The 24,541-nt window shown below is 38.8% G+C and overlaps 1 protein-coding gene across 1 annotated transcript in view; it reads right to left on the bottom strand.

The window, feature by feature from the left end:
- Positions 1-1,149: 1,149 nt before the first annotated feature.
- NTSR2 (neurotensin receptor 2) overlaps positions 1,150-24,541 on the bottom strand; it is a 31,805-nt gene continuing 8,413 nt past the window's right edge. Inside the window, exons 3-4 of the mRNA XM_075266805.1 lie at positions 2,012-2,102; positions 1,150-1,399 (exon numbers count right to left, since the gene is read on the bottom strand). Coding sequence (XP_075122906.1) covers positions 1,210-1,399; positions 2,012-2,102 — 281 coding nt within the window. The 3' untranslated portion in view covers positions 1,150-1,209. The remainder of the gene's footprint in view (positions 1,400-2,011; positions 2,103-24,541) is intronic.

Raw genomic sequence — 24,541 nt, forward strand, 5'->3', positions numbered from 1 at the left:
CACCACTGACCTACGTATTTGGACATTGAGACATTCATTAGTCACTTTGGCATTATGAAGGGGTTCCACATGTTTTATACCTTAAAAATCCCCTCATTTCTTACCGCAGCATCCCAGTTCATGGTCCCTGCAGAAAAAAAACATTGGCCGCCAGTGACCACCATGTCCATAGCAATGAAGGTGGTGGTAGCCATGTAATTTACCCATGTGACTGCTTCCATGACTCCTTTAAGCACATGCACAGACACAAGCATCAGAATCTCCTGTATTTGCGCATGCGCTGAATGGAGCATAATCAGACAAGGAAGCATAAGGGTGGGTTCACATTACCATTATTTAAGTTCCACTGCACTAATCTGTCATAAGACACACGGACACAGAGCTCCCTCCATGGAGTGTCATCTGCATTCATCCCCATATAAAATGTATGGCAGGACCTTCTTCTGTCATATTTTTTACTTTTCTGATGGAAGCAAACGTTTATTTTACATTATATTACATGGAAATGGATGCAGACAGGGGAGGGGGGAGGAAGGGAGGGGCACCTCCTGCATCCATTACCTTACTATGACAGATGACACCAACAAACTTTAATAATGTAATAGTGTGAACTTACCCCAAGGAGGCAGTCGCAATCTTAAGTGAATGGTAATTACATATGAATTTATATAGCTACTACTGATAACGGTTGTCTACATCTATGTGCAGTGAGCTCCTCCTAGTGGTGGCTGCAGGTAGCCTCTATATCAGGTTCAAGATAAGCAGGGGATGTACTTAAGTACTAGGTTCCCTCCCATTAGGGGCAATAAGGAAGATGCGTTCTCTACCTCTATATATCATACCATGAGACTACTTTACTTGTACAATCATCGCAAGTATATGTGAGGGAGAAGTCAGACAACTGCAAAAAGGAAGTGACTAACAAAATAAATAATGCAATTTAAATAAAACTTGACCCTCTGGATGATCTTCATGGGTATCTTCATGGCTTGGTGACCACATAGTCCTCCCTTTTCATATAGAGGTTGTTGATGTCATTGAATGTCATTGAATCTACGTCAGTCAGGACCAGTGGACAGGTCCGAGCACCTATCACATAAACACTAATAGTGAAGTCCAAGGTTGGTGAACTAAGGGTATCACTGATGACATGGACCTATTTGTACCCACGCGGTTCATGTGGGGCACATAGCTACGTAATACGCGTTACTATCCAGTGGAAGAGGTTGATACAGAGAGATTTATGCTGCTTTTACTGCAGGACAGGCCCATAGTCTCCAGGAACAGCTGTCGGAATGAAGAAGAGACCATATTGTAGAGGACGGGGTTCACAGCAGAGCTGACATAGAACAATGTGTTAGTCAGCATGTAGAAATAGTGGTAGAAGGTGTAGAGGAACCTGCAGGAAGAAAGCATCAGAACTGAAGTAACTAGTCAGGAGGGGTGCAGATAGAAATCACAAGGCCCCATGCAAAACTTAAGACTAGGTCCCAACTCCACCTACACCACCAAATTTAAAGTGTTCCCCATAATTCCAAAATACAGCAGTTCTTGAAATTTTGCAAACCCTTCAGTATTTTCTATATTTCTGCATAAATTTGACATAAAACTACCACAGTGCTAAAAGTAGGACTTGTAAAGGAGGGTATGTTCACATGGTGCAAAATGGATTCCGCTTGTGAACATTCCATCGCGGCTAGCCGTGCGGTATGCCGATACAGTGCACTGGTATCCCGTCGCAGCATTCCGCTCTGGGTTAGTCTAGAATGAATGGGCCTAATTGGGAGGGAGTCTCACACCGTGGACACCGGGGCTGAGTCAGCCACGGAATCCACGGCAAGATAGGGCCCGTTTTTGGCAGCGGGTTCTGCGTTAAAATCTGCTGCCAAAAAACTCATTGTGAACATACTCTAAGACTTTTCTAGCCTAATGAGCATCAACAACTCTTCTTCTGAGGTCCTCAGAAATCTCCTTTTGTTCGTGCCATGATGTCAAAACAGCCAGTACTCACCCCGACCAGTCATCATCCGGGATGTAGCAGAACATCAGTCTTCTGGCGTGGTAAGGTAACCAGCACACGATGTAGGCAATCACAATGGCTCCTATAGAATACAGATAAGAATATGCTGAATGAACATCTCATAGTAAATGACAAGCTGCAGGATATATGGCAAAGCACATCTACATCAGCTATACGTATATATATATCTATCTATGCCTGTCTGAATAAATGTTGAGCACTTAGTATATGACATTTCTTACCTTGTACACAACCCAGATATATATACTGTATGATCAGCCCTTCTACTGGGCTCAAATCTCATATTATCCATCTCATGACTTTGCCCATCCCTGGAGGATAAGGGTTCTTTGCCTAGTGCCCTGCCACACTCATGCTTATGGCCCCACTCCCTGACCTCCTCCTTTCTTGTCTATAGTGTCTTGAATGTGATCAGCTAAAATGAATGAACATCGACTTCTTTCATTGGCTACACTTTACCCAACCATCTCTCAATTCATTGCACCATTTCCACTCTTGTTGCACATAATACTCATAGAATCATGTACTAGTTTTAGTGCACACCAGTGGCATAACCATAGGGGTTCCAGAGGTAGCAGTCCTGAAATCTGAGGGGGCCCCAAAGCTCCCTCTTCCACATAGAATATACCACTATTCTAAATGGAACATAATATTTAGGGTTCCCCATGCCAAAATTTGTAATGGAGCTTCATGTTACACCCTTGTGCACAACTCATACAGGATGGTCACCATTGCTAAACTGGATATACCAAGAACACAAGGCCTGGGCATTGACATATTCTGTCATCTAGTGGATGACGTATCAAAGTACCCATGATATCACAGTTATATCTAACTACAAGCAACAGATCCATGGGAAGAAACTAGGAGAAACAGTGCCACTGTCATCTATGGGCGGTGTCAGGTATTGCAGCTATATATGGGGGAGGGACTCAATACCAGATAAAGTCCATGGACAAGCATGATGCTTTTCTAGCACTAAAAAAATGAAACCCTTATTTCATAATTCTGGACAACCCCTTTAATTTAAAGGGAGAACTCATTGTAGTGCCCATTCATGTTCTTAACATATGATTGAATACAACAAATATTCATATTGCTGTATCTAGTGGCAAAGACCATAAGCAGGTTTACCTGTTCATTAGTATTCTCATGAGACAGCGTCCCCCCATGGTAATATCCATCAATGGTAATAATAGCAATCTATGCAATAATTCCCAATTACTCTGTTCTTTCTGAGCAAATCGCTGCGAAATTACACAATCCCATTTTCGGCATTATCTTCCACTAGAGTCCCCTCTAAAGCCATTTTATAATCCATTATATTTTTTACAAAGTGCCTAATTCCTGCACCTTAAAGTAGTCACCAAACTGCTTTAGACACGGTCCTTAGGGAGGGTTAACACGGTGTAACGTGCAGCGTGATGTGGCACGTCTACGCCGCGGGACCCTTTGCGGGCCGTACACGCTCCCATTGATTTCAATGGGAGCGGGGATCGTATGCGCCGCGCTAGATTGCGGCCGTGATGTTGCGGCCGCAAAATCGCGGCCGCAAGCTAGCACGGCGCATACAATCCCCGCTCCCATTGAAATCAATGGGAGCATGTACGGCCCGCAAAGGCTCCCGCGGCGTAGACGTGCCACATCACGCGGCACGTTACACCGTGTGAACCCTCCCTATATAGAGATTCCAGTAAAACAGACCCGGAAGAGATTATATGATATAAACAGCTGCGCAGTCAGTAAAATGGGCTCTAAATATGGACATTTAATGAGGACCTTTCACCACCTTCACCAGGTCCAGCTCTTTGGTACCTTCAATAGGTGCCACGCCATTGATTCTGGCAGAGTTGGAGTTTTATCTCCAGTCCCCCGCCGTTCCTGAGCAATTTTTTTGTTCATTTCATTGCCTAATATGCTAATAATAGGCTCTACTGTCAGGTAGGTGGTCGAGGACTGGAACACATAGTCTGGGACCACCCATCTGACAATATGGACCCAAATTAGAATACCAGTTGCGGAAACTAACAGCACTTATTGCTCAGGAATGGTGGGGGCTACAGAAGAAATTCCAGGTAATCCAGAATCAGTGGAGCTTCACCTATTGAAGTACACAAAGAGTTGGACTTGGAGGACGTGGTGAAAAGTCAGTCCTCTGGGACAACCCCCAAACAAGACCTAACCACTCACTTTTGGGTGGTCTTTAAATAAGCCAAACCCCTTCTGTGATGAGTTTTCTAGGACTTGTCTGGTTTGGTGGGATTGTTTCTGAAAATTTGGGACAATCCCAGCACATTTGGCAATTATGAGATGGAAGTAAATGACTTCAAGGCAAGAATACCAATGGAGAAACGCATCACCTGAAAATAAATATGCAAAGCAAGAGCAGAAATATAGGACGGTGATGGAATGGAATTTGTCTGCGTGATCCTGGTATTTCATATTAATAAATCTATATTGACTCCGGACAACGACCTATCCTATGGAAATGAGGCATGACTCACGGGATAGCAGCTCAAATATCAAAGGTGAGGGAGAAAATAGCTTTTGCGAACCAGAACATCACAAACAGAATTTCATGTAACCTATTTCGGCGAGGCGGTAAAGGGCAGATCAGAAATTAAATCTCCATAAAATGAGTACCAGAAGGGGCACAAGTTACTGTGCCATGGCCACGATATCGACATACAGAAAACGGAATCTAGGAAATTCACCATCTCCAACAGGTCCAGCTCTTTGCATCATTTAATAGCCACTGCTCCACTTAAAGAGGATTGGAGCAAGCCTACATCCACAGAAGATCTGTTCTCCAAGATGGCGGCACTAAATGTGTAGTATATGCCCACCAACGTCATCCTCCATCTTGAAGCGTCATCAGTGGGCATGCACGGTACATTCAGTATTGCGCTTGCTGAACCCATGGAAAGCGACAAATGAGGAGGCAGTTTCCACTCAACCAGTGGGGAGTGGGCACAGCTAGGCAGTAGTTGGGGGTATTTACTCTACAGCACTTACACAAACCTAAACTGTAAATTAAATGCCACTGAAGCCCCTAATATAATTAGAAAACACCAAAATTATAATATATATACATATATATATATATATATATATATATATATATATTTACAGAAATATATCTATATTATAAAAATGAATTGGGCCGATCTTCACCAAATTTGTCACACAGATACTTCAGGTGTCCGGGAAGGTTTAAGACGAGGCCCCAACTCACTCGGACGTACGTTCCGGAGATACAGCTTTCCCAAAACCCTGACCCCCCCATTAGCCAATACAAACCTGCAAGTCTTTTACTCATATTCCAACTGCCATAAACACGATCACTCCACATGTACAATCCAACTGATATCCAAACTGAGATACACGCATCAGAGGATTAGATACACAGGTCAGCACCCAGTATCACATGCCAGAGGATTAGATACACGCATCTGCACGCAGTTCCACACACCAGAGGATTAAATATGTGCATCTGCACACAGTTCCACAAGCCGAAGGATCATATACGTGTGTCTCCACATAGTTCCACATGCCAGAGGATTAGATACGTGCATCTACGCACAGTTCCACACGCCGGAGGATTAGATTTGTGCGTCTGCACAAAGTACCACTCACCAGAGGGTTAGATATGCACCACTGCACACAATACCACATGTCGGAGGATTAGATACAAGGCTCTGCACAGAGTACCACATATTAGAGTTTTACTCCATTTTTCCATAGCAACCCAGCCATTTTTCTTCACTGCTTTATGTCAGCTTTGAAGGGGCAGGGCGCTGTTACACAAGGTCACATACACACAGCTTTACTCCAGGTCTCCATAACAATCAATCACAGGTTTTTCACTGATATCCAAAATGAGATACACATGATCACATGATGCTTATGGACCCACACGAATGATATACAAAATACACGAGTGCAAAACTGGACAATTCTTATCCGGCCACTACACAAATAACAAATGAAATGTACCCATGCGAAGCCGGGTGCTCCTGCTAATATATATATATATATATATATATATATATATATATATATACACACATATATACTGTATCTGTTAAAGTTTTGCATTGTATTGTATACAAGTAACAGTGATGTAATTGTTCTAAGCACAAGTCAATTATCAGACTGGATTAATTCTGTTAATTAACTCTGTTTAGTAGATAACAATACTCATGTGGACGAGGACGTGATGTTGGCTCCTTGTCTGCAGATTACAAATTCATATAAATAGTAAATTTCCTATCCAGGATAAGGAATAATAATAAAGTAGGGAAGTAAAAAGTATCGTAAAATCAACTTCAAGGACTACACAATTTAAAAGATGACAAATGAAATCTAGAATATATAATCAAATGACTGCAAGTTCAAGTGAAGAACTCTGTAATCCTAGGGTTAGCTCCTCTATATCATATGGAAAAGATTTACCACAGCACAACATATCACTCCAGCCCTGCAGATAGATAGGTTAGTGTCACCAGAATCCAGCATATCAACCCAGCCCTGCAGATAGATAGGATAGTATCACCAGGACCAGTATATCAGCCCAGCCCTGCAGATAGATAGGTTAGTGTCAGCAGATCCAGCATATCAGCCCAGCCCTGCAGATAGATAGGTTAGTGTCACCAGAACCAGCATATTAACCCAGCCCTGCAGATAGATAGGTTAGTGTCACCAGATCCAGCATATCACCCCAGCCCTGCAGATAGATAGGTTAGTGTCACCAGACCCAGTATATCAACCCAGCCCTGCAGATAGATAGGTTAGTGTCACCAGAACCAGCATATTAACCCAGCCCTGCAGATAGATAGGTTAGTGTCACCAGATCCAGCATATCACCCCAGCCCTGCAGATAGATAGGTTAGTGTCACCAGACCCAGTATATCAACCCAGCCCTGCAGATAGATAGGTTAGTGTCACCAGAACCAGCATATTAACCCAGCCCTGCAGATAGATAGGTTAGTGTCACCAGATTCCAGCATATCACCCCAGCCCTGCAGATAGATAGGTTAGTGTCACCAGACCCAGCATATCACCCCAGCCCTGCCGATAGATAGGTTACTGTCACCAGACCCAGCATATCACCCCAGCCCTGCAGATAGATAGGTTAGTGTCACCAGACCCAGCATATCAACCCAGCCCTGCAGATAGATAGGTTAGTGTCACCAGACCCAGCATATCACCCAGCCTGCAGATAGATAGGTTAGTGTCACCTGAAATGAACATGTGTATTGGTGTTGTGCAACATCTCTGCCTGTTCTGGTCTCTGCGCCACCCTCTGCTCGCACGCTGCAGCGCAGGAGGCATGCACAGTTTGATAACTTGCTTAGAGTTTTTGGTCACATTGTCTGAACACTGTCCTATTCCTTCACCTTGTTAATTGATTTTCCACCACACCCGTCTCCTTCACCTTCATTTCCCTCTGCGCCTCTAAGAGTTAAGTTTTGTTTTGCCCTGTGATTGACAGCCGGCCTTCCTATCAGGTTCAGGGCGGGTTCTTCCTCCCTATTTATTCTTGGTTCACATTCACATTGTTGCTTGCTATTGCCTTGTGCTTGCTGGCTTTTCGCTTGCTGTTTTGTTACTTGTATTCTTAATCCTGACCTTGGCTTTTCCTATTGACTATTCTTTTGGACTCCAATTTGGCACTGCATTGCTCTACTGTTACCGAACCCTGGCTAGCTGACCTCCCTTTGTTGTTGTTTGTCTTGTCGTTTTGTGTGTCACATATATAGGAAGGGATCGTCTTCTAGTTGCCGCCTATTACATAGGATAGGGCCTGGCAAGAGGAAGGGACAGTGGGGGGCTTCAGGTTAGGGCTCACTGTCTCTTGTGCCCCTTCCTCCAGGGTTCTCCAGCAGCTACTGGGGAATTGTCATCTACGCACTGGGGAACTGCTGTCTGCACTTCCCTAACATGTTGCAAAAATTTCACTTTTTTTTGTCAATATGCCAATTAGCCCATAAGTGCAATGAGGGTGCTACCTTTTAACTCTTTGGTGTAACAGCAATGTCTTCATTGCTCCAAACAGCTTGTTTGAAAAAAAAAAGGCAATATCTCAGCAAAGGAGGCAGCGACTCACAAGGAAAAAACACAGTTTGATCCAGATGATCTTTATCTATTTGTGGGATTGGGTTGAGATCGCTGGGTTCTGGTGACTCCCTGTTAACTCTTAGTCGCAACTGGATGTACAAGTACGTGCCTAAGTATGGTGCCAGCTCAGAAGCAGATAACTGCGATAAACAACATTTAACCACTTAGATTCCATGGTGGAATGTGACCACGGCCTCTGGGTGACAACTTTCCTTTTCACGATTGGTTATGGGAAGGCTCTCCTGTGGTGGGAGCTGTCCTGTTACCTGTCATGGTAATGTATGGAGTAGGCTTCAGTAGTCACACAGGTCATTTTTCATAGTCTGCAATACAATAGTACTGTAGTCTATGGCACAACCAATCTAAAGAGTGCAGGTTCAAGCCCCCTAGAGGGAATAAAATATAGTAGAAAAGAGGTGTAAAAAAAAACAAACTAAAATTTTACATTCATACCCCTTTTCCTTAGATCACATATAGGTATAAATAAGACAAACTAACCCTAATCCAGTGGTTCTTAACCTTGTTTGAGGTACCGAACACTAGTTTCAAATGCAGATTCACCGAACCCTTCTTTAGTGATAAATCAAATATGATTTTTTTCCAAATTCAAGACATAGGTATATGTTTTTTTTTACTGGTACACAAAATGAACCGTGCATAGGGCCTAGGGTTTGATCGAACCCTGGTTAAGAACCACTGCCCTAAACACATTGGGCATCCACAAATCTTAGTGGAGGAAAATGGAATACTAAAAGAGCTCAAAACATCGACTCAAACACATGGTTTCCTTTAAAATTTAGAATTTTTGTAAAGACATTAAAAATGAAAAAAACAATACAAAACATAAATTTCGTACCATCGGTGGTGCTATATTTTAGTTTTTTCAATTCTACCTTATTCTAAATTTTTTCCAGCCTTCCCATACATTAATTAGAATACTTAAACCATTTTCAAGTACAATTTGTTGCCCAAAAACAAGGCCTAATACAATTATGTAAAGGAAAACTGAAAAAGTTCTGGATTTGAAAGGCAGGGAGTAAAAATGAAAACAGATGTAAATATAAAAAATGGCATCTTCTATGGCTTACATTGTTATCAGGCTGTAAAGCTGTGAGAAACTAAATCTCTGGGCATCACTGGACGTTTGGCAGTGCTTACAGGCAGCTGATGGATACTGTGCTGAGATTTCCTACTAAGAGAGGGGCACAAAGGGCTGTTTTACTTATGTGTTGACCATATTATCGGATTCAAACTTTGCATTGGTTTGGAGCACTTTTGGGCTTTTTTTGGGGGGTGGGGGGTGGACATAAGATAGGTCATCAGTTTTTGATCTGTGGGTGTCTAACAGCTGGACCCTGCACCGATCAGCTGTTGTGGTAGCCTTTGAAGTGCTGGAAGCTGCTGCAGTGAATAGGAAGTCTTTTCCTATTCATATAATAGGAGTGGTGTAGCGGGGCACTGGATAGTGCTGTTGTTGGGGAAGGTACAGTTCCCCATCCAATGCAGCAGCTTCTGACACCCAAAGGGAGCCAAAACAGCTGAATGGTGCCTGGTTCAGGTGTCGGACCCCCCGTATTATATTTCAAATACTGATAACATATCCTATAAATTTCAACCATTCATTTATAGGTAAACTTTTAAAAGTGGAGGTTAGGTGATGTCAGCGACTCGATCCTTCACTGTCGGGAAGTGTATGACAGTCGGCATTGTCCTATGTTGTGCAGAGGGTGGTAGACGGTATAAATAACCTATTGTTCAGGACTGAAATCGTCAATGGTTTCCGGGACGTCAGAAATCTGCTCTATCTGATTTTTTTCGACTTCTAAGCAAACGAAACATCATCAATCAAGTGAGAAGTCAATATCTGAGCGATTGTTCGGCGTCCTCATAGCGGCAGCATTTTCATTGTACTGTCAGCGTGTTCGCCTTTCACACGTTTCGACGCTGGAGACTCATTTGCATATGGTGAAAACCATGAATATCACTGCAAAAAGTGGAAAAGACATCTAAAGGTAGGGGAAGGCTATTTCTTAAGGCTATTCCAAGGTGGTAGGCATGAAAAAAAGGATTCTAATTGTAGAAGTGGTTGTCCAGGAGTTAAAAAAAAAAATCATACTCACCTGTCCCTGGCGCTCCGGTGTTCCCCACCGCTGTGCAATCCAACATCACCGATTCCTTTACTTAGAAGGCAGATTGGCCTCAGCAGTCACATGTGGCTTCCACCAGCACAATCACTGGCTTGTGGTGTACTGGACAGTGTTGGGGACACTGGAGCCTCCTGACCAAGTACTGAGATTCCTAGACAACCCCTTTAAGCTGTCTTCCCCCAGTGACCTTAGACATTGTAATTCATTCACAAAAAAATCAGACCTAGTCGCTTTCCCATTGTGCTGCTTGTAAGCTCCGGCTCTAGTGATGTCTTTGGACCAGCGCTGATCGGCCTGAGATAGAACTAGCGATAAAGAAGAATGCTGATAGCTCCATACGCCACCATTGTATTTGAGACCCATGGCCCGAAACAGCAGGGCCGCACTCTAAATACAGGACTGTCCCACTATTCTGAGGAGGCCCCCACTACCATAGGCTTTGCCCTGGATGGAAAGGACTTCCTCTGGCTAGTCACTGGCATCCTACAATGTGATTGTGTAATATCATCTATTGCCCTGGAAGCTGGGGGCTCAACAAAGGTTCCAAGGTCTTCATTGATTTCGGCCTATTGTGCCACGCCAAAGCCATAGTTATCCCATAATAGAATGTCTGTGTGTGTAATTCAATGTGTAGTTGAAAAATGGACGCATGTAATGGCAAGATGTAACAGAGAATCTCCTTTAAGGCCATGGCTACATTTGGCAGACATAGTAGGCAGATAACCCGCTGTAGTGTACGGTGTACACATTGGTGAAACAACCTGCAGCACAACAGAGAGATGGCGCTATTGTGAACCTAGTAGTGACACTGCAGGTTCTGAACCGACAGCAGGACTACTTTTCGCTGCAGGTTTGATAACCAGCTGCAGGAGTAAAACTTTTGGTGAAAGTCAACCAATTTTGGCTGCTTATTGCCATAGGCAGGGCTACTGCAGCATATCTGCTGTGAACAGTCCACAGTGGCCTAAAGGAGAGTCTAAGTCTGGTCCCTGCAATGGAGTGCTCATGGTTGGAACACCCCTTGATATTTGCTTATTTTTCGGCTTTTGAAACTCGATATGAGGCAAAAATCTCTAAAATATAATCTGCTATAGATGAACGTTTTGCTCATTCATGCATTTATTCATCCTCTCTGATATGCAATCATTGTGTCTTCTCTCTCCGAATTGCCTCTGTTCACACCGCATACGATAGACTCATTATAGGGATAATAGACATGGCGTCACATACAATTCCTCTATCAGAACTAAGCTAAGATCTAAATTACCTTATCATCACACACATTGTCTACATTCACCTTAAAGGGACCTTGGTGTGCCACGTAAGTCTGAACTGGGGTCTTTACATGAAGATTTGTCAAGTTATTAACTGTAATAGCGTCATGGCCTCCATGGGGATATATACTCCACATGCAGAGGACATAGTCTGGACTACTAACCTTTAGATATGTATAATATACTGTATATATATATTTTATTTATTTATTCCAGGGGTCTAACCAAATGGGACTAATAGGGTATGACTGAATCACACTTATCCCTGTCCCACGGGTCCGATGCCTTGAGATAACCCTGGCCTCCGACCTATCTTTCAAGTTGCATGTTCAAACCCTCAACACCTCCTGCCGCCTCCAACTTAAGAACATCCATCAAATCCGCTCCTTCCTCACCCCAGAAATTACTAAAACACTAGTCCATGTCCTCATAATCTCCCGCTTAGATTACTGCAACACAGAATTAATATAATAATGTACAGCACCATGGTATTAATATAATAATGTACAGTACCATGGGAATAATATAATAATGTACACACCATGGAATTAATAAAATAATGTACAGCACTATGGTATTAATATAATAATGTACAGCACTATGGAATTAATATAATAATGTACACACCATGGAATTAATAAAATAATGTACAGCACTATGGTATTAATATAATAATGTACAGCACTATGGAATTAATATAATAATGTACAGCACTATGGTATTAATATAATAATGTACAGCACTATGGAATTAATATAATAATGTACAGCACTATGGAATTAATATAATAATGTACAGCATCATGGAATTAATATAATAATGTACAGCACTATGGAATTAATATAATAATGTACAGCACTATGGAATTAATATAATAATGTACAGCACTATGGAATTAATATAATAATGTACAGCACTATGGAATTAATATAATAATGTACAGAACCATGGAATTAATATAATAATGTATAGCACTATGGAATTAATATAATAATGTAAAGTACCATGGAATTAATATAATGTACAGCACCATGAAATTAATGTAATAATGAATAGTATCATGGAATTAATATAATAAGGTCCAGCACCAGGGAATTAATATAATAATGTAAAGTACCATGGAATTAATATAATTTACAGCACCATGGAATTAATAGTGCTTATGAGTAAATAATACTAGGGTCAGGGGATAATCATACATATTAGGGAGGATGTGTGCCTACATAGGCGTACGGAGACATACAAGTCATTCCTGCTCCGCTAGGGATTCTGGGTAAAAAAATATGCAAATCTATTCTCCAGGATGTAATTAGGAGAACAGTGCCTCTGTATGCTGCCCTCTAGAGGGCAGCCCCCTTAACATCATGCATGACTCAGTTAAAGAGGACCTTTCACCACTTTTGGGCACAGGCAGTGTTATATACTGCCAGAAAGCTGACAGTGCGCTGAATTCAGTGCACTGTCGGCTTTCCCGATCTGTGCCCGGTGTGAAGAGCTTACGGCCCGGTACCGTAGCTCTTCTATGGTCAGAAGGGCGTTTCTAACCATTAGCCAGAGACATCCTTCTGCCTTGCGGCGCCAATCGCGCTGTGCTGTGGAGCCGGGAAGGAACGCCCCCCTCCCTCTGCTCACACAGCTCGTCCATAGACTAGCATATAATAATGTACAGCACTATGGAATTAATATAATAATGTACAGCACCATGGAATTAATATAATAATGTACAACACCATGGAATGAATATAATAATGTACAGCACTATGGTATTAATATAATAATGTACAGCACTATGGAATTAATATAATGTACAGCACCATGGAATTAATATAATAATGTACAACACCATGGAATGAATATAATAATGTACAGCACCATGGAATTAATAAAATAATGTACAGCACTATGGTATTAATATAATAATGTACCGCACTATGGAATTAATAATGTACAGCACCATGGAATTAATATAATAATGTACAGCACCATGGAATTAATAAAATAATGTACAGCACTATGGTATTAATATAATAATGTACAGCACTATGGAATTAATATAATAATGTACAGCACCATGGAATTAATATAATAATGTACAGCACCATGGAATTAATATAATAATGTACATCACCATGGAATTAATAAAATAATGTACAGCACTATGGTATTAATATAATAATGTACCGCACTATGGAATTAATAATGTACAGCACCATGGAATTAATATAATAATGTACAGCACCATGGAATTAATATAATAATGTACAACACCATGGAATGAATATAATAATGTACAGCACTATGGTATTAATATAATAATGTACAGCACTATGGAATTAATATAATAATGTACAGCACCATGGAATTAATATAATAATGTACAGCACCATGGAATTAATATAATAATGTATAGCACCATGGAATTAATATAATAATGTACAGCACCATGGAATTAATATAATAATGTACAGCACCATGGTATTAATATAATAATGTACAGTACCATGGGAATAATATAATAATGTACAGCACCATGGTATTAATATAATAATGTACAGTACCATGGGAATAATATAATAATGTACAGCACCATGGTATTAATATAATAATGTACAGTACCATGGGAATAATATAATAATGTACAGCACCATGGAATTAATATAATAATGTACAGCACCATGGAATTAATATAATAATGTACACACCATGGAATTAATAAAATAATGTACAACACTATGGTATTAATATAATAATGTACAGCACTATGGAATTAATATAATAATGTACAGCACTATGGAATTAATATAATAATGTACAGCACCATGGAATTAATATAATAATGTACAGCACCATGGAATTAATATAATAATGTACAGCACCATGGAATGAATATAATAATGTACAACACCATGGAATGAATATAATAATGTACAGCACCATGGAATTAATATAATAATGTACAGCACCATGGAATTAATAAAATAATGTACAGCACTATGGTATTAATATAATAATGTACAGCACTATGGAATTAATATAATAATGTACAGCACCATGGAATTAATATAATAATGTACAACACCATGGAATTAATATAATAATGTACAGCACCATAGAATTAATATAATAATGTACAGCACTATGGAATTAATATAATAATGTACAGCACCATGGAATTAATATAATAATGTACAACACCATGGAATGAATATAATAATGTACAGCACTATGGTATTAATATAATAATGTACAGCACTATGGAATTAATATAATAATGTACAGCACCATGGAATTAATATAATAATGTACAACACTATGGAATGAATATAATAATGTACAGCACCATGGAATTAATAAAATAATGTACAGCACTATGGTATTAATATAATAATGTACCGCACTATGGAATTAATAATGTACAGCACCATGGAATTAATATAATAATGTACAGCACCATGGAATTAATAAAATAATGTACAGCACTATGGTATTAATATAATAATGTACAGCACTATGGAATTAATATAATAATGTACAGCACCATGGAATTAATATAATAATGTACAGCACCATGGAATTAATATAATAATGTACATCACCATGGAATTAATAAAATAATGTACAGCACTATGGTATTAATATAATAATGTACCGCACTATGGAATTAATAATGTACAGCACCATGGAATTAATATAATAATGTACAGCACCATGGAATTAATATAATAATGTACAACACCATGGAATGAATATAATAATGTACAGCACTATGGTATTAATATAATAATGTACAGCACTATGGAATTAATATAATAATGTACAGCACCATGGAATTAATATAATAATGTACAGCACCATGGAATTAATATAATAATGTACAGCACCATGGAATTAATATAATAATGTACAGCACCATGGAATTAATATAATAATGTACAGCACCATGGTATTAATATAATAATGTACAGTACCATGGGAATAATATAATAATGTACAGCACCATGGTATTAATATAATAATGTACAGTACCATGGGAATAATATAATAATGTACAGCACCATGGTATTAATATAATAATGTACAGTACCATGGGAATAATATAATAATGTACAGCACCATGGAATTAATATAATAATGTACACACCATGGAATTAATAAAATAATGTACAACACTATGGTATTAATATAATAATGTACAGCACTATGGAATTAATATAATAATGTACAGCACTATGGAATTAATATAATAATGTACAGCACCATGGAATTAATATAATAATGTACAGCACCATGGAATTAATATAATAATGTACAGCACCATGGAATGAATATAATAATGTACAACACCATGGAATGAATATAATAATGTACAGCACCATGGAATTAATATAATAATGTACAGCACCATGGAATTAATAAAATAATGTACAGCACTATGTTATTAATATAATAATGTACAGCACTATGGAATTAATATAATAATGTACAGCACCATGGAATTAATATAATAATGTACAACACCATGGAATTAATATAATAATGTACAGCACCATAGAATTAATATAATAATGTACAGCACTATGGAATTAATATAATAATGTACAGCACCATGGAATTAATATAATAATGTACAACACCATGGAATGAATATAATAATGTACAGCACTATGGTATTAATATAATAATGTACAGCACTATGGAATTAATATAATAATGTACAGCACCATGGAATTAATATAATAATGTACAACACCATGGAATGAATATAATAATGTACAGCACTATGGTATTAATATAATAATGTACAGCACTATGGAATTAATATAATAATGTACAGCACTATGGAATTAATATAATAATGTACAGCACCATGGAATTAATATAATAATGTACAACAAAATGGAATGAATATAATAATGTACAGCACCATGGAATTAATATAATAATGTACAGCACCATGGAATTAATAAAATAATGTACAGCACTATGGTATTAATATAATAATGTACCGCACTATGGAATTAATAATGTACAGCACCATGGAATTAATATAATAATGTACAGCACCATGGAATTAATAAAATAATGTACAGCACTATGGTATTAATATAATAATGTACAGCACTATGGAATTAATATAATAATGTACAGCACCATGGAATTAATATAATAATGTACAGCACCATGGAATTAATATAATAATGTACATCACCATGGAATTAATAAAATAATGTACAGCACTATGGTATTAATATAATAATGTACCGCACTATGGAATTAATAATGTACAGCACCATGGAATTAATATAATAATGTACAGCACCATGGAATTAATAAAATAATGTACAGCACTATGGTATTAATATAATAATGTACAGCACTATGGAATTAATATAATAATGTACAGCACCATGGAATTAATATAATAATGTACAGCACCATGGAATTAATAAAATAATGTACAGCACTATGGTATTAATATAATAATGTACAGCACTATGGAATTAATATAATAATGTACATCATCATGGAATTAATATAATAATGTACAGCACTATGGAATTAATATAATAATGTACAGCACTATGGAATTAATATAATAATGTACAGCACTATGGAATTAATATAATAATGTACAGCACTATGGAATTAATATAATAATGTACAGAACCATGGAATTAATATAATAATGTATAGCACTATGGAATTAATATAATAATGTAAAGTACCATGGAATTAATATAATGTACAGCACCATGAAATTAATGTAATAATGAATAGTATCATGGAATTAATATAATAAGGTCCAGCACCAGGGAATTAATATAATAATGTAAAGTACCATGGAATTAATATAATTTACAGCACCATGGAATTAATAGTGCTTATGAGTAAATAATACTAGGGTCAGGGGATAATCATACATATTAGGGAGGATGTGTGCCTACATAGGCGTACGGAGACATACAAGTCATTCCTGCTCCGCTAGGGATTCTGGGTAAAAAAATATGCAAATCTATTCTCCAGGATGTAATTAGGAGAACAGTGCCTCTGTATGCTGCCCTCTAGAGGGCAGCCCCCTTAACATCATGCATGACTCAGTTAAAGAGGACCTTTCACCACTTTTGGGCACAGGCAGTGTTATATACTGCCAGAAAGCTGACAGTGCGCTGAATTCAGTGCACTGTCGGCTTTCCCGATCTGTGCCCGGTGTGAAGAGCTTACGGCCCGGTACCGTAGCTCTTCTATGGTCAGAAGGGCGTTTCTAACCATTAGCCAGAGACATCCTTCTGCCTTGCGGCGCCAATCGCGCTGTGCTGTGGAGCCGGGAAGGAACGCCCCCCTCCCTCTGCTCACACAGCTCGTCCATAGACTAGCATATAATAATGTACAGCACTATGGAATTAATATAATAATGTACAGCACCATGGAATTAATATAATAATGTACAACACCATGGAATGAATATAATAATGTACAGCACTATGGTATTAATATAATAATTTACAGCACTATGGAATTAATATAATAATGTACAGCACCATGGAATTAATATAATAATGTACAACACCATGGAATGAATATAATAACGTACAGCACTATGGTATTAATATAATAATGTACAGCACTATGGAATTAATATAATAATGTACAGCACTATGGAATTAATATAATAATGTACAGCACCATGGAATTAATATAATAATGTACAACACCATGGAATGAATATAATAATATACAGCACCATGGAATTAATATAATAATGTACAGCACCATGGAATTAATAAAATAATGTACAGCACTATGGTATTAATATAATAATGTACCGCACTATGGAATTAATAATGTACAGCACCATGGAATTAATATAATAATGTACAGCACCATGGAATTAATAAAATAATGTACAGCACTATGGTATTAATATAATAATGTACAGCACTATGGAATTAATATAATAATGTACAGCACCATGGAATTAATATAATAATGTACAGCACCATGGAATTAATATAATAATGTACATCACCATGGAATTAATAAAATAATGTACAGCACTATGGTATTAATATAATAATGTACCGCACTATGGAATTAATAATGTACAGCACCATGGAATTAATATAATAATGTACAGCACCATGGAATTAATATAATAATGTACAACACCATGGAATGAATATAATAATGTACAGCACTATGGTATTAATATAACAATGTACAGCACTATGGAATTAATATAATAATGTACAGCACCATGGAATTAATATAATAATGTACAACACCATGGAATGAATATAATAATGTACAGCACTATGGTATTAATATAATAATGTACAGCACTATGGAATTAATATAATAATGTACAGCACTATGGAATTAATATAATAATGTACAGCACCATGGAATTAATATAATAATGTACAACACCATGGAATGAATATAATAATGTACAGCACTATGGTATTAATATAATAATGTACAGCACTATGGAATTAATATAATAATGTACAGCACCATGGAATTAATATAATAATGTACAACACCATGGAATGAATATAATAATGTACAGCACTATGGTATTAATATAATAATGTACAGCACTATGGAATTAATATAATAATGTACAGCACCATGGAATTAATATAATAATGTACAACACCGTGGAATGAATATAATAATGTACAGCACTATGGTATTAATATAATAATGTTCCGCACTATGGAATTAATAATGTACAGCACCATGGAATTAATATAATAATGTACAGCACCATGGAATTAATATAATAATGTACAACACCATGGAATGAATATAATAATGTACAGCACTATGGTATTAATATAATAATGTACAGCACTATGGAATTAATATAATAATGTACAGCACTATGGAATTAATATAATAATGTACAGCACCATGGAATTAATATAATAATGTACAACACCATGGAATGAATATAATAATGTACAGCACCATGGAATTAATATAATAATGTACAGCACCATGGAATTAATAAAATAATGTACAGCACTATGGTATTAATATAATAATGTACCGCACTATGGAATTAATAATGTACAGCACCATGGAATTAATATAATAATGTACAGCACCATGGAATTAATAAAATAATGTACAGCACTATGGTATTAATATAATAATGTACAGCACTATGGAATTAATATAATAATGTACAGCACCATGGAATTAATATAATAATGTACAGCACCATGGAATTAATATAATAATGTACATCACCATGGAATTAATAAAATAATGTACAGCACTATGGTATTAATATATTAATGTACCGCACTATGGAATTAATAATGTACAGCACCATGGAATTAATATAATAATGTACAGCACCATGGAATTAATAAAATAATGTACAGCACTATGGTATTAATATAATAATGTACAGCACTATGGAATTAATATAATAATGTACAGCACCATGGAATTAATATAATAATGTACAGCACCATGGAATTAATAAAATAATGTACAGCACTATGGTATTAATATAATAATGTACAGCACTATGGAATTAATATAATAATGTACAGCACTATGGAATTAATATAATAATGTACAGCATCATGGAATTAATATAATAATGTACAGCACTATGGAATTAATATAATAATGTACAGCACTATGGAATTAATATAATAATGTACAGCACTATGGAATTAATATAATAATGTACAGCACTATGGAATTAATATAATAATGTACAGAACCATGGAATTAATATAATAATGTATAGCACTATGGAATTAATATAATAATGTAAAGTACCATGGAATTAATATAATGTACAGCACCATGAAATTAATGTAATAATGAATAGTATCATGGAATTAATATAATAAGGTCCAGCACCAGGGAATTAATATAATAATGTAAAGTACCATGGAATTAATATAATTTACAGCACCATGGAATTAATAGTGCTTATGAGTAAATAATACTAGGGTCAGGGGATAATCATACATATTAGGGAGGATGTGTGCCTACATAGGCGTACGGAGACGTACAAGTCATTCCTGCTCCGCTAGGGATTCTGGGTAAAAAAATATGCAAATCTATTCTCCAGGATGTAATTAGGAGAACAGTGCCTCTGTATGCTGCCCTCTAGAGGGCAGCCCCCTTAACATCATGCATGACTCAGTTAAAGAGGACCTTTCACCACTTTTGGGCACAGGCAGTGTTATATACTGCCAGAAAGCTGACAGTGCGCTGAATTCAGTGCACTGTCGGCTTTCCCGATCTGTGCCCGGTGTGAAGAGCTTACGGCCCGGTACCGTAGCTCTTCTATGGTCAGAAGGGCGTTTCTGACCATTAGCCAGAGACGTCCTTCATTAGCCAGAGACATCCTTCTGCCTTGCGGCGCCAATCGCGCTGTGCTGTGGAGCCGGGAAGGAACACCCCCTCCCTCTGCTCACACAGCTCGTCCATAGATTAGCATTATCAGGAGAGGGAGGGGGCGTTCCTCCCGGCTCCACAGCACAGCGCGATTGGCGCCGCGAGGCAGAAGGACGTCTCTGGCTAATGGTCAGAAACGCCCTTCTGACCATAGAAGAGCTACGGTACCGGACCGTAAGCTCTTCACACCGGGCACAGATCGGGAAAGCCGACAGTGCGCTGAATTCAGCGCACTGTCAGCTTTCTGGCAGTATATAACACTGCCTGTGCCCGGATATGGTGAAAGGTCCTCTTTAATAAGCCTACTAATATGATGCAGGGTTTATTGCCAAATTAATATTTCCATTCCAAAAGGAACAGATTCCTTTTGGAATGGATATATCTGGAAATCTGGGAATCTGTTCCTTTTGGAATGGAAATATTAATTTGGCAATAAACCCTGCATCATATTAGTAGGCTTATTAACTGAGTCATGCATGATGTTAAGGGGGCTGTCCTCTAGAGGGCGGCATACAGAGTGCACTGTTCTCCTAATTACATCCTGGAGAATAGATTTGCATATTTTTTTTACCCTTAAATAATAATATTATTAATAATAATAATAATAATAATAACTCTGTCCTGGCCAGTGGTAACTAAATCTTCATATCATTTTCGGAGTATTGTCGGCCATTGCATTCACAGTTTTCTCTTTACAATACTTGTTGATATCCTTTCTTATCTCTCCTCCTTTGTGTATTCTTCACCTCAGGTTGCCTAGGAACCACTTTATTTGATGTCTCCATGTGGGCGACTACATGTACAGGGGTGGTCACAGGTGAAGTTATGAAATGGTGCAGAAATGAAAAATATTTCATCTGTGTACTAGGAAAGAGAACGTGGTATGGCGATAGGGATCCATATCTAATTTATTTGGAGATGATCTATGAGGAGTGGCTTTGTTAACGCCAATCTTCATATCTTCTGCGCTGGTGGAGGGTGCAACCTCTGCTGACCCCTTCAACTGCACTGAAAGCTACTCCAGTTCATGCCTGGCATAGATTTCAGGTATCATACATCTGGTGAGGCCATTGACCCCTTCCCTCAGCAATTAGAATTTTTTTGCACAAAAATTTGTGAATTTACATATCTTGTATGCTAGAAAACTACCATACAAGGAAAGTTAAAACACCTCCTTTAAATGCTGGACCACTGGGCAGTTTTGCTTAGTCCAGATTTTTGGGAATCTTGGATTAAGAGTTAATTTAAGTGGACAGCATCTTCTTAGATAAAAGCCATCCTGGCTGCTCTAATCCCAGGGGACTGCGGAGATTCTGAGCGATTAATTTACTCTACAGTGGCCACTGCAGGAGAAATGTAGTATTACAAGGAGCCCATTTACAGCAAGAGTCTGTCTTTACACACTAGGTTATAAACAGGGTTCCTGAGTGTGGGACCCCCAGTCAGTGAGGGCCATACCCCTACTTTTCCCCAGAACAGTATCACACCTATCTAGAGTATTGTAGCACCATCTTTTTCATTTCAATGGAGCCAAGTTGCAATACCAGACACAGTCCAATTTTTGTTTAGTGTATGGTTCATTGTCTATGATCTTATATATGTGTGTGTGTTTTAAAATGTAATTGGTTTTGTGTTTCTTGGCTTTTTTTTTTTTTTGACTGGATACTGGATTTTGAAACTATTCCACCTGCCCTGACCTGCTACTGAATGCTAGATTCTGAAACTGCGCCACCTGTCTCGACCTGCTACTGAATGCTGGATTCTGAAACTGTGCTATATGTCCTGATCTGTGACTGGATTCTGAAACAGAACCACCTGTCCTGACCTGCGTCTGGATACTGGATTCTGTATTTCCTGAACTGCGCCCTGATACTAGATTCTGAAGCTGTACCACCTGCCCTGAACTGTGACTGGATACTGGATTGTGAGACTGTGTGTTACGGTTCTGTGTCTCTATATAAAAATAATAATGAACACAACCAGAGCCGCTAAGCTGCAGAGCACTGCGGCGAGGTCCACAGGCCCAGATGGGCAGCCGTATGTCTGATTATGCACCACCAGTTGAACTGCACTGGCAGTGATGTTGTGCAACACAAATGTGAACAGGCGGCAACAGACTCTCTCCAGTTAACTTCACTGGGAGAGCGTGCCTATGTATAGCAGTTGAGCAAATGAAGCTTTGCCAGAAGCCCTTGCTATTTACAGCAGGAGAACCAGGCCTTAGCATATGCTTCACTCTACTGCAAACACAAGACTGCCAGGGGTTAACTTCACTCCTGTCAGTCACACAACAAACTCCTAAACCTGCAAGGAGATACAAAGCAGTTGGACTAGGAATAGGTTGACTGATTCCAAAGGGCAGAGCCAAGGAATACTAACTGGATCCCTACTCAGCTCCTGCAATTGACTGGACCCTGGCCCTAACCTCCTGTCTCAACGTATTATTAGGCAAAGTGTGAGCACCAGGCGGGCGTTGGCTCACACTATTTAAAGGCTAGACCCCGCCCAACAGGGGCGGTGGCATGACGCCACCGATCATGCTCAGTATGGCCAAAATGGGACTTAGCCTCTGACCGGACCCAAAATGTCTGAGCATGCTCAGTAGGGAGAGAATGGCACTTAGCCTCTGAGTGGCTCCAAAATGTCTGAGCATGCTCAGTGGGCCGAAAGCTGGACTTAGACTCCAGACATCTTACTGCACAACGCTGAGGGCGAGGTTCGGATTGGCCCACAGGTGGCGCTATGCGCTGGACGGGAAGCCTGCGGGACCCAATCCTAACACTGTGCTATATGTCCTGCCCTGCACCTGGATACTGGATTCTGAAACAGTCTCATCTGTCCCAACCTGCGACTGAATACTGGAATCTGAAACTGTGTTATGTGTCCTGACCTGCAACTGGATACTGGATTCTGAAACTGTGCCACCTATCCTGACCTGTAACTGTATCCTGGATTCTGAAACTGTGCTATATATCCTGACGTATGCCTGGATACTAGATTCTGAACCTGTGCCAGCTGCCCCGACCTGCGACTGGATATTGGATTCTGAAACTGTGCTATATGTCCTGACCTGCACCTGGATACTGGAATCTGAAACTGCTACCTGTCTTGACCTGCGACTGGATACTGGATTCTGAATCTGTGCTATATGTCCTAACCTGCGCCTGGATACTAGATTCTGCAGCTGTGCTACCTGCCCTGACCTGTGACTGGATACTGGATTCTGAGACTGTGCTATATGTACTGACCTGCACCTGGATACTGGATTCTGAAACTGTGCCACCTGTCCCAACCTGCGACTGGATGCTGGATTCTGAAACTGTGCTATATTTCCTGACCTGCGCCTGGATACTGTATTCTGAAACTGTGCTATATGTCCTGACCTGTGCCTGGATACCGGATTCTGAAACTGTGCCACCTGCCCTGACATGCGCCTAGTTATCTGACCGATTCTGTGACACTTGTCATAACTTATGCCTGTATACCTGAATCTGTAGCTGCATTGCCAGTGCTGCCAGTAGGTTCAC

Source organism: Leptodactylus fuscus, chromosome 3, assembly GCF_031893055.1.
Source record: "Leptodactylus fuscus isolate aLepFus1 chromosome 3, aLepFus1.hap2, whole genome shotgun sequence".
Classification (NCBI taxonomy): Eukaryota; Metazoa; Chordata; class Amphibia; order Anura; family Leptodactylidae; genus Leptodactylus; species Leptodactylus fuscus.